The sequence below is a fragment of the Emydura macquarii genome, unplaced genomic scaffold (assembly GCF_026122565.2).
Source record: "Emydura macquarii macquarii isolate MOO-44397 ecotype Brisbane River unplaced genomic scaffold, CSIRO-AGI_Emac_v2 contig_3390, whole genome shotgun sequence".
Lineage (NCBI taxonomy): Eukaryota > Metazoa > Chordata > Testudines > Chelidae > Emydura > Emydura macquarii.
Window position 1 is genome coordinate 1411920 of NW_027133527.1, and position 12558 is coordinate 1424477.

Sequence of the window (12558 nt, forward strand, 5' to 3'; positions counted from 1 at the left end):
CCCTGCGGAGCCAGGCTGGTTATGGGGAAGGGCCATGGGGCTGCGCTTTGTGCCTAGGCCTCTCCAGCGCCACCCGCCCTCAGGTCCCCAGCTGGGAAGCGTCCTGCCACCCGCCCAGGACTACATGTCCCATGGGCCCCAGCGCGGCGCAGAGCACGATGGGGGTTGTAGTCCGCTCGGGCGAGGGCGGGCGCTCTCCCCAGTGGCTCCGGCTCCGCGGCCTGGACTACATTTCCCGGCGGGCTCGGGCGACGGGGCCCTCTTCTGGCGGAGACATTATATTTGCGAGGCGAGTGTCTCCAAGATGGCGGCGTGGGGCAGGCGATGTGCTGGCTCTGGCAGAATCAGCGGCGGCAGCAGCGGCAGGGAGAGGTGAGGCCTGGCCGGCCGGCCGGGAGTCCGGGGCGCCGCCAGACTGGGCTCCGTAGGGCCCTGAAGCGGGGGCGGTCGGTGGGGGAGCGGGACCCGGGATCCTGTTTGGTCCGGGCTGGGCCCCCTCCCCGCTGTGAGCGGGACGGGTGGGGGGAGGGGCGACGGGAGGCCAGTGGGGCAGGGAGGGAAGGGGAGAACAGGCCGGTGGAATGGGGGGTTTGCAGGTCATGGGGGGGGGGGGGGAGGGAGAACAGGCCAGCGGTGGGGATGGGGGGGGGAGAATAGGCCAGCGGTGGGGGAATCAAAGCCACCATCTGGCAGAGTGAGCTAAGGAAAGGGCTGAGCCTGCTGGTAAATCCAGGGCAGAGTCCAGCTGAGCGAGGAGGCCCTGGAAGCTGGGAGGGCCCTTTCCACAGCTGGCTCCAGCTGGAGCCTTGGCTGGGGACAAGTGAAGAGCAGCCAGGGAGGGAAGGGAGAAGGGGAAGTTCAGGGCAAATCGTGTGTTATCAGAGGCAGCTTTAACCCTTAGGCTCGAGGATGCCTCTTGGCCAGTGCTCAGTGGAAAGGACTGGAGACTGGGACGCTCCTTAAAATCTATGTGGAAAGGCAATGGAGGTAGTGGAAGTCCTTCAGAGTGACCTCCCTTTGGAGAATGCTTAATGCTGTGGCTTGTGTCTTCAGGATTTTGCTGTTTTGTTCCCTGGATTTGGAGGCTGCAGGCAGAGTCATTTCCAGGGGCGGGAAGGGTGTAGAATTGGCCCGGCTGCTCTGGGGGCAGTTGCCGCGGTTGGCTTTTTGCAGTGTCTGCACTCCCAAAGAGCTCTCTAAAATGCATGTTTGGTCATCAGCTCTCTTTCTGCCTCTGTCAGGATGGATGAGCTACTGGGACGTGGTGGAACTACCTGTGGAGTAGCTGTAGAAGTTTTGGAAGCCTAACTTTAAAGACAGAAAAGAGAAATTTTGTTGCGCTACCTTTAAAATCTGTACTGTATTTCTTTACTTACTTAAAACTTTTGGCTAACTCCTTTAGTCCCTTCCATTGGCATCACCTCTCTTCTGCCCACTCTGGTGCTAGGTAGTGTAACCAAAAGTCTTTGAAAGCAGCTGTCTTTTTGTGGAGTAATAAAATTGTCCTTTGTTCTACTGCCCAATTTAAAGACTCTAACAACCCTAGGTGGGGTGGTGGGTAGGAGCATTCTTCTGGCTTATTACTTTCTTGTGTGGTGCCTCCATGCTACAATTATGAATCCAAACAGTAGAGAAAACTAACAACCATCCCTTAAAACTTCACATCACTGTGAATTTGAGGAATGTTATATCTATTTAGGGAATCCAAAGTAAATAAATAAGAAGAACAAATGTAGTTAATACTATTATCACTGATATAAACAATTAAAAACACCACTGGGCCAAATGACACGGTGGTAAATGTGCCTCCTAGCACCTGCACCAATGCTAGACAGTGTGAAAAGTTGTAGTGTGGCTACCAGCCCTTGCCATGGAAGTCATGGAGTAAAGTTTTAAAGAAGTGGGTACTTAGTGGATCCAGTAAACAACATCATCATAGTACTGTGAAAATAAAAATTCCCATTGATTAAACAAACACTTATTACAGCACCAATCTGTGATCTATGCATGTATGAAATGATTGATAGTACAAAGTACCTCTATTTACATTTACAACAGTACCCTTCATTTGATGATCACAAAGTGCTTTACAAATGCACATGAGCAACCTGCCTCACTGACCTGACTTGAGATTTAAATATGATCCTGCCTTTTACAAATGAGTGGGAAGGGGTTTGGGCATGAAAATAGGCACAGAGATGACACAGCAAGATAATAGATCAGTGACTAGAGTATAGCGCTAACCACTACTATACACTCACTCCCATCACAAACCTGGCAAAAGCTAGTTTTATTACGTGTCAGACAATTCCCCTTCCAAATAACCTTGTATAGTAAGATCTCCTGCTTTCAGTGTAGATCTTCTTAGCCAGGTGGTGTTAGATCCTCCCATTTGTGCAGTTGGAGATATCCACTGCCAGGCTCATTCTCTGCTGGTGTCCTTTCCCAAGTCACACCTGCCTTTCTTGTATGGTGCTGGGAACACAGCTTGTGTACAGGGCAATGTTGATGGGTCAATGATCATCAGAGGATGACACATATATAGTAAATACTGTTTTCTTATATTCATGAATATGGTTCTTGTTCAAAGACCAAATGCTTACTGACTTAGCACACTATCAAAGAGCCCTTTCAAGGTATTTCTCTAGTTCGGTTGGTAACTGTCAGCCAGCTAGTCTGAAAGGTGTGTATGTTGAGGGGTAGTGTCAAGGGAATAGCTAGTGAATAAAATACTGTCCGGTGCTATGAAAAGTTAGTCAATAGTAACAAAATGACTGGCAGCTGTAACTAGGGAGACCATGTCCCTCCATAAAAGATCTGATTGATACATGGAAGGTCTCGTTGGTCACTCACAGATCACACACTATTTGTGGTGCATATGGCTAAGGATGTTCATCTAACAGTATATTAGCTGTCAATTCTGGGCTGATTTTATGATAGTGAAAAAATGAGGGTAAACAAAATACTGAAAAAACAACTAAAAAGAACCCACTAAATATTGCTTTCCTTCTTCCCTCATTCCAGATACTCTTTATGCAGAGTATCTAAAGAGAATTGCTAATCTGTAGCCCCAAACAATTTATAATTGAGAACAGCAGCTACTGTTTACACTTGGAGTTCTTGTCTAAAATTCTACATGATGACCACCAGAGCACAAAACAGAATGCTGCTTATTCCCTGGGGAAATGTTCTAACAAACTTTCACAGCACAGAAAGAACAATGCAATAAGGCAGCTTTGATGTCATCCCAACTACATTTACTGGCTTCTGGGCAGTCTTAAAGGTCTTTCCTTTCACTATCTTTACTGCTTGGATTTCCACTAATCCGCTTGCTTGGAGCAGTGATTGATCTGCTTCCATTAGTCTAGCTAATTCTTTGTTAAACTAAAAAGTGGCACTTCTCCTGCTCAGTGTGGTCTCCATAATAGTATTGCAATGTTTTCGGTGGTGGGTGTTGTCTTCTATCACGGATAGAGGGTCTCATACTCAGTATCCCTGATCTGTGCTCCCCATCCTTTTTCCAAAGAGGACGGAATGAAATTCCTTATTTAGCTATAATCTTGTTGCATGTAAGTTGCATTCTTTGAATGGAAACTCGCTTTGCCTCTGGGCTCTTGCTTCTTGTCCTCTTTGTTCTGACCATACTGGTTATTGTTCCCAGAAGGTGGTGGTTGAACATACTGTATTTATGCTGAGAGACTGATAGTCATGGGTCAAGAATGACAGACCGTGGGAAGGTGCTTTGGGGAAAGCCTGCCACCATGCCTCTGCTGTCATGTGGACTACCCCTGTCATGGCAATCCTGGACCTTTCCCGAGCAGAAATGGATAATCTTGTCAAATTGTGTGATGGTTTTGGGATGTGGAATTTTTCCACTGGGAATTAATGAAACCACAACTCATTTTTCATGTTGAAAATAACAAGAGTTGAAGCCAGATCTATACAATAAAAGGTTAGTGCATTAATGTTCTTGAGTCCAGCCTGTCCACATAGTACTGACTTATTCAGGTTTGGTTGGGACTCTAACAACAACTTCAGACACTACGTGCTTTTGGCAATCCATGATATAGCTCTATTGGAATTCATTCACACATCAGCCTTTAGTCCTTCGTCGCACTGGTGTACTCATTTCTTTTGTGCATGGTGCATGTGATGGAAGTTTTGCAAATCACAAGCATTGTCACACAGCAGGAAGCCCGTCTTTTTCAATCACCACCCGAACAGGTCTCTTTGCATTTGCAATTCTTAAGAATTTCTGCCTAGTACTGTTTATCTCTACTAAACAAACCTCACTTTGAATGGTGGAGAAATCATCGGTATCCTGCTGTCCAAGAGCAATCGTATTACCTTTCAAAAAGGATAACCTGAGGCTTACACATCATATATAAAAGGGACTCAGAAACTCTTGCTTTTATTGCTCAAAAAGAATGGTGAACTGTGCATGATTTGGGGATATTCCTGATCACAGGAGTGCAGATGCTTTCCGGATACCGACCAGTCAGAACTTAAAACTATTAGCCAGAAGTATATCGATAGATGGGACAGGGAGGAGGCCTCCACCAGGGGCATCCTATTGATGAAAACACTTAACCCCTCTCCACTCCCATCTACTGGCTTGAGAGGGACTTCATTTTTGGCAGCTCCATCATTTAGATCCCCATTTGCTAATGGTTATCTGACAAAGTTGAGGCTCCTTTCAACTCCATTCTGCTCCTTCCTCCTCCCTGTTGAAGGATCTCTGCTACTTCACCTGTCCCAGTTGAAGAGCTTCCAACAGAAATTCATATTCTATAGAGCATGTGTTGCAGTGCAAGTTGCAGCACCCCGGTCACGGAGGTTGTTGCAGCACAGAGAAGGCTACAGGCGTAGGTGGAATCAACCAACCTGTTACTAATGAGGATTACTGACACTTGGGATAGATCTACACAGCAATTAGACACCCATGGCTGGCCCTTGCCAGCTGGCTTAGGCTCATGGGGCTCCGGCTGTGGGGCTGTTTCATTCTGGGCTCCGGGACCCTGCACTCCACAGGGTCCCAGAGCCCGGAAGTCTACACAGCAATGAAACAGCCCCCCAGCACAAGTCAGCTGATCTGGGCCAGCAGTGGGTTTTTCTTTGCTGTGTAGACAGACCTGTGGTGGCAGTTGGGCTAATGAGACAATTGCTTCTGTAATTGGGAGGACATATATTTGGGAGGGACAGGAAGCAAAGGGTGAGCTGGATGGAGGGGCGCAAGGTGTTAAAGGCTGCTCCTGCTCCTGCTGTAAACCCGTGTTACGTCCCACTGTGTTTAGAAACTGAGGATTAAAGGTATATGTGCTGAAAAGAAACAGAATGTGTGTTTGTGACTGGGAGACCACGAAACCAGGCTAGGCAGGTTGAGGTGTACCCTGCGACAGCATGCTTAACTTTCAGGTGGCTGCCAGGGGCTTTCTAACTTGTTAGGGGAGGGAGAGAAGGGGCAGATTTTGGAACACTAACTGGGAAGTTTCTTGAGTGTCTAGCATTTAGCTAGCTGCAATGTCTCCTTAGTGCGCTCAGTGAAGTTTTTAGTAGGGGAATAAATTCCAAATTTAATTTTAAACTTACCATATGGTTAACGTGGACAATTCTGCCCCTCTTGCTAGTGGTAGCTGTATTAACTGCTGAGGTGCATTGTTTTTGTTACTCTACCATTACAGATTTCAGTGTAAATTATCTTCTAAAACTACCGAGGAAAGCTATTTAATCTACTAGAGCAGGGGTGGCCAACCAGTGAGAGACAAAGAGCGCAGGTGCCTTGCTCTCAGGCAGCCTGTCAATTTAACTCCCCCTGGTCTCTCTACCCCCCACTGATCTGTCAGTTTCACTCCCCCTCTTCTCCCAAGCATGCATTGTCCCGGTGGTTGGCCACCCCTGTACTAGAGTATTCCTCTGTGGTTTTTTTAACATAGGCACTAAAAAGCTGGGCACCTGGAATGAGACGCTTAAAAAAACAATCACTGGCAATAGGATGCATCAAGCGGTGATATGCAAATAGTATTCAAGATACAAACTACACAACTACCACAGAATGGATACAAAATTTTCCTGTGGCAAAGCCCTTCTTTTTGGAAGAAGGGCTTTAGAAAATCATTTAACACTGCGCAGTTTAACACCAACTTTTAAGCATAAGTAACACATCCAGCCTTTGATTGTGTGGCACCATTATATGACGACTGGACATAGATCTCCTCTGACATTGGTTACGTATTGCACTTTCAAGTAAAATAGAGACTAAGTTATTAATACTCCAGACTACAATGGCACTAGCACAGCACTGACCATGCTTAAATCCTAGCTGTGCTTTTTCCAGTGGTGGTGGTGAGTTCCAAAATGCATACATCACAGGCTCCAGGGTGCACTGTTTTCAAATGAAAGGACCTACTGCAAGGGAAAGCAGTTTTATTGGTCTTTGTACTGGAAGTCCCTGAGGCAAGAGCCCCTTTCTTGTTCTGCATGTCAACAAGTTCTTTTAAGTCCTGTAGACAGAGTTCTCTGTGGTCTCACCTCTGGAGACACACCATACTCTTCAGATTTTTCTTTTGTGTCCGATTGTGAAATCATTTCTTAGGAAAGGAACTTTATCTTCACCTGGCTTTCCTCCTGTTGCAGCCAGCCTTATGTGGAAATGATACACGCTGAATTTAACTTCCTATGTGCCTGAATGCTGCATTTACCCCAGTGTAATTTCTGCTCACTTCACTGTCTCCATTACACTTGCTATTGTTTGAGTGGGTCATTCCTTTCCCCTCCAGTCTTTGTTTTTGGGATTATCTAGCCAGTTGCTAAAATGCATGACTGCATTTTGGGTGCTGTCTGATGGAAGACTAAATTGCTCTAACAGGGATTATTTGGTGGAGGGATTAGCAGCTGCCTGGAGCCACAAGAGCATACTGCCTAGGACCAGGTGCTTTCAGGCAGGAAGGTCCCCTTCTGTTTCACTCAGTGTCTTTTATATGGAACAAGTTTTATTGAGTTTATTTTTGCTCCTAAGCATCATGTTTTGACTTCATACCTATAAAAGCCCAGAGCCCAAGAATGCATAAAGCTTCTGGAAGAGAGGGGAGGGCTTGAATAATTTATTTTCCAATAGTAATTTCAGTCTATGGCTAGTGTTTAATGGGTTCCCGTCCTATTTTCCTTGACTGGAAGGCTATTGACCATGTGGGTCTATGAGAGCGTCTAAAGTGTAGGGAAGGGAAGGTGGGGGGTATTCAAAGATCCATCAAGGACCAGAAGATTCTGAGAGGGAAGAAATCACTTGAAGCGTGAGAGTGTTGGGGTCTGAGCTGGGGAGAAATGCTATTGCTGGGTTGGTGTGAATGGGCTCTTGCCCCTCCATTTGCCAAGGACCTAATCTGAGCAACACACTGTATTACAGGAAGCTTAATTATAGGCAGGGTTCTTCTCACAGCCTGAACATTTCCTGTAACCGCAGTTGCTTGACATAGCATTTCTGGTGTAAGCAACTTTCGTTTTTAGCTAGGAAGTTGAACAATTGCTGAAAAACATTTTCAGCACCATTTCCCCTGAAGCAGTATTGAAACCATTGTGTTAGTTAGCACAACTGGATGAAACCACTTGCTGTTGTTTCCCAAAACCTACCTCTCAAGTGTGCCTTCCAGGGTGAGCAGTCTCCCAGAAAAAAATTAGTTTAGGACAGAACGCTGGTAAATGCAGACGTAAATATGGTTTAAATTGGAGAAAATAATTGCATCAGCATCCAGCTAGTTCAGCATGAACGAACCATTTTCAAATGGTGGATACAGCCATTCAAAACTGAGGAATGGGCTCAGTCTATCTACTACATCAAAGATGGTTGTCTGCTTCAGAATGCTGCATGACCAGGTGGACCTGCAAGTCTGCTACTCTGTATGCCTCTAATTGCTTCAAGCGTGCAACTCTGCATTAATGTTTTCATATAATCAGATGGTTTTGACGTTTGTTTCCATGGTATTGAAAACAGAAATCAGCCATGACATGTATAACTTGCGTGATAAAATACCAAACCAAAATGCATATAGACAAATGTTCAGTATCATAATTAAATATTAGTATTATGCCCACTGCAGTTTTACTTCTTATTTGTACAAGCCTAAATTAATTGATGAATCTACTGCCTTGTATAACCACAATTTGAATATGTAACTAAAATTAAGTGTAATCGGGTGTGCATTAACTAAACAGATTTTAAAATAGAAAATGCCTTAAACTGGGACTGACTGTTTTTTTCTGGGGCAATAAAAACCATGATTTTTCCTGGTTAAAAACCACCTCCGGTAAATACCAGGCCTTATGCCTTCTGAAATGGGTAAAAAATCGTCTATGCTGGCTACACTAGCACTTAAAACATCTTCAGTACTTACTTGAGCGGGAAACCATTGATGAAAAGATTTAACTTCATCTTGTATGCTATGACTACAATTGACTCTATTTGGGCAGAAAAACTAGGTGCTGTCAGGCTAACCCTATTCTTTTTGGCATTTAAACCTTAGGAGCAGCTATCTGAAATGTAAAACAAATCCATATTTCAATACGTTTTGTGACCAATATTATACTTTTACTAGACATGTTCTCTCTAAATCAGCAAGAATGCTTTCCTTTAAAGGCTTGCAACTCCAAGGCTGAGCACTGGACCAGCTGAAGGGGTTAGTCTGCTGGAGAACATTAACTTTTTTTGGAAAAGAAATCTTCAACTTCACAGTGAAATGTTTTATTTCCATCACCTTATAAATAGAATCTCATGGGAGATGTGCAGACCAGCCCTTGTCCTGAGCGGCATTGGATGATTTTTATCTCCTAGTCTAAATGCAGACAGGCTTAAGGCAAATGTAATGTTGCCAGAGAATGAGGTTTACAAGGAAAACCCTGCTTGCAGATTTATATAAATACCAACCAGCCTCTGACAGAAACAACTCATTCTGCCCTATCGAAGGAGGCTGATAAGTCTCAGCTCCTGCTGCTGGGTAGTGTTGTCAGCGTTCACTGTAAACAAGCTACGTCTGGCAACAGCCTGTACTTTAACAATATTCTTGATTACTGGCGGCTGCTGCACCATGCCCTTCGCCATGTGAATAAAGCTGAATTTAAAGAGTGATGTCTCGAAGTACAGCAGGCTTATATCTTTATTATCTTTATATTAATGGAGCAAGAAATGTTCATTTAATTCTCCATTGCAAAGTCTCCTTTTCACTTATGCCAAGTGAACCCGAGTTCTGTCAGCAACAGTGTCCCCTTATCAGCTGCGATTAGGTCAAAGATGTGTAGGTGGCTCTTGCTCTGCCAAAGAGTTTTGCCAAATAACTATATTCTTGGAAGCCCATGTGCTCAGGACGCTTGGGCTTTAACGGCATATTAAAAATCAGTTTCTCCTACTTGAAGTAAGGTAAAACCCAACCAATGTGACAAACACCATTTGCTCTTTGTTCTGTTTTCTCACGGAGCGCACAGAGCAGTTGTGAGGCTACTGCACGGATACGTGAACGTATCTTTGGACGGTGGCGTAACAAGATAAAGGATAAGATCCTGCTGGGGGGCAGGAAGCTGGAAACTAGTCCAAGTTACCTACAAGGCCAAGTGATGTTACCTGATACGCCCAGTCTGTGTGTACAGAAAGTACCTAGTACAGTCTGGTGGCAGGAGTAGGGAAACTGCTCCAGGTTAATGCAGCAGCTGTTTCTTATTTAACCAGTGTTGCAGTAAAACCTCCCTCCTTGTTGCCTTCAGTGTAGCAAGAGGAAGGAACCAAAGGTGCTAACAAATTCTGATTGTTGCTTGACTTTCACTTCTCCCTCTAGCTAGACATTTATGTCATTCCCTATCACCACAGGTTGGGTACCACAAATTAGTCAGTCGTACAGCAAGCTGGAGTGTAGGTTGCATAGCTGTTGGTTCTAGAGCTAATACAGTTGAGGTGTGGTGCTGGAAATGTGGGGATTATCCTGGGTTTGTTTTTCGTTCTATTTTTGTTCTGATCTGTGCAAGGAAAGAGGGAACACCAAACTCTTGTGGACAAAAGCCATGTGTCTTTGAAATCTTGCAACACCTTTATTGAGGGGACAATTTGTGTTCATATCCATAGTCAGGTTCTTTTCTATTAATTTTCAGGAAACCTTTTTTTCCTTGCTGGTGGCTCATTCCGTCATCTGACACAGTCTCCTCTTGGTGACATTGACACCATTTCCACAGCAGCTGACTGACGTCCCAGGTGGCTGAAGACAAGAGGGGAATCTGTTTCAGGAGGATTCAACCAATCCCAAAATCTTGCTTTCTTGAAAAGTTGTTAATTTCCCAAAGTGAGGAAAGAAATTCACTTGTATGTAAAACGCATAATTAACCCTAAACAAAATAGCTTTTCAGAGTTTCTCTGGAACAATCCGCTGCTCTCAAATGAGTCTTGATTGGAAGAAGTACTACTTGGTTGAGGGGAAAAGCAGAAACCAAGTGACTTTGAGGTGCTGAGCTAGTTTCAGTCGTCAATCTCTCATACGCCAGGCTAGCTGAGTTAACATAGAGGGAAGGGTCATCTGTGTGCTCTGTAGCTTAATGCTGTGTTTCCTGTTAACAGGGTCACCTTGTCCTCCACGGAGTGTTACATTGTGCATGAAATCTACAGTGGGGAGAATGCTCAGGACCAGTTTGAGTATGAGCTGGAGCAGGCCCTGGAAGCACAGTACAAATACATAGTGATAGAACCCACTCGCATCGGGGATGAGACTGCTCGCTGGATCACTGTTGGGAACTGCCTGCACAAGACCACCGTCCTAGCAGGCACCGCTTGTCTCGTCACTCCCCTGGCACTTCGAGTCGATTATTCCCATTACATCTCCCTGCCTGCCGGCGTGCTGAGCATGGCCTGCTGCACCCTCTATGGTATCTCCTGGCAGTTCGACCCCTGCTGCAAGTACCAAGTGGAGTATGATGCCTATAAACTTTCCCGCCTACCCCTGCATACACTCACGTCCTCCACTCCTGTGGTGCTGGTGAGGAAGGATGACCTGCACAGAAAGAGATTGCATAACACGATAGCACTTGCTGCCCTGGTGTACTGTGTAAAGAAGATCTATGATCTCTATGTTGTATGACTTCAGTAGGGGAAAGAGAAACCCACAAAGACAAGTGTATTAAGACTCCCACAGTAACATTTTTTCCTCTATGAGAAGCAGTGGAGAGTGGGAAGGCTTTTGGTTTAATAGAGTCATTATTTTTTAAAATGACACATCACTGGTGCACCAAGGTTTTTCAGTTCTTCATTACATGTAAGATGTGGATCTGCAGTGACTTGAGAGCTGTATGCTAGGCTGTAGGAGTCGAATCCAGCAGTGGAATGTTGATGGAAGAAAACTATATAAAGGGGGTGTGAAAGCTTTTCTTTTTTTGGAAACCTTTAAGTATATTGTTTAATTGTATACACAGAACCAGCCCAAAGTTATCATTGCCCATTAAAAGATGAGAATTTCAAATGTTTTTGCACTCTTTACTATTAAACTGGATCCTTTTATAGAGTTTGTTTCAAGTGGGGAGGGGACCTGACATTTTGCCATGGGAGCCACAGTAATTCTTACTATATACACGCAGCGCCCATGTGACCTTGCAAGCTGACAAAGGGATCGCTTTGGAGGGCAATGGGGTATTTGACTTCCTGTGTGTCACCAATTGCTTCTTGAGAAATGGTGCCGATTGCAACAGTGTTTATGATGATCTCTCTCCACCTGTGTCCTTGGAGCATTGATGCTCTGTTCTTAGATCACTGTGCTATCCTGCCACTTCCCTCCTGAGATCAGTGGGAATCGGTCTAAATTTCCAGCTGAAGCCAAGCACTTACTGCTCAACTTGCATGCAGGTTCTTCTCTAGGGTGGACGCTTCTCCATTGGGTGTAAGATTAAGCCTTCTTGGTGTGGTAGATGAATCTTAAACTGCATTGGCGTTAAGGGGAGCAGCTGCCTACTTTGCCCTTGTCATATTTTGTTACTATCATGCATGTTTGTGCAACCACTGTGTGAAATCAAAATAGTATTAGCAATATGTGCCCCAATCCTTTACTTCCTTTGGTGGTGGTGGCAACTTCTGGAGGAACTTGTCCTCAGTGTAAGAGGCCATCCTACTGTCTACTTAACTGTGTAATGCTGAGTAATTATGCCCTAAGCTGGAATTTAAAAATTCAATCTAGTGCATAAATTCCTGTTTCCTAGTTGGAAACAGTCAAAATCCTGTTCTGCTTGAATGAAAAATGTTTAACTGGCTAATCTTGCAAAACATCATTTTAAAGAGTCGCTGACCCAGGCCCTATCTCCTCCTGCCAGATGGAAGAGTAGGTGTGGTCTGCTGTAGGGCAGCTCTGCTTCAAGTGTTTGTCCTGAATACAAGAGCAAAGCCCTGTCAGGTGAACTGGGTATGTACAGCTATACTGCCTGCTTAAATAATTGTTGCAATTTGACTTCCACAGCTGAGGCACTGACCTTGGAATGGAGCCACACAAGGTCAGAGACCAAACTGCACTCACTCATGCATTGACTATGGCACAACAGGCTAGAAAA

General features: G+C 44.9%; 1 protein-coding gene across 1 annotated transcript; it reads left to right on the top strand.

The window, feature by feature from the left end:
- The first annotated feature begins 253 nt into the window (after positions 1-253).
- Positions 254-11483, top strand: TMEM11 (transmembrane protein 11). The gene is made up of 2 exons (XM_067534228.1): positions 254-372; positions 10589-11483. The coding sequence occupies exons 1-2, from the start codon at positions 305-307 to the stop codon at positions 11103-11105; spliced, it is 585 nt and encodes a 194-aa protein (XP_067390329.1). The 5' UTR covers positions 254-304; the 3' UTR covers positions 11106-11483.
- The last annotated feature ends 1075 nt before the right edge of the window (positions 11484-12558 follow it).

What these genes read in the sequence shown, in the direction of transcription:
- TMEM11 (XM_067534228.1), top strand. Translation starts at nt 305, where the DNA reads ATGGCGGCGTGGGGCAGGCGATGTGCTGGCTCTGGCAGAATCAGCGGC. An exon ending in GGCAGCAGCGGCAGGGAGAG is followed by an intron (nt 373 to 10,588) that starts GTGAGGCCTGGC and finishes TCCTGTTAACAG; the next exon opens with GGTCACCTTGTCCTCCACGG.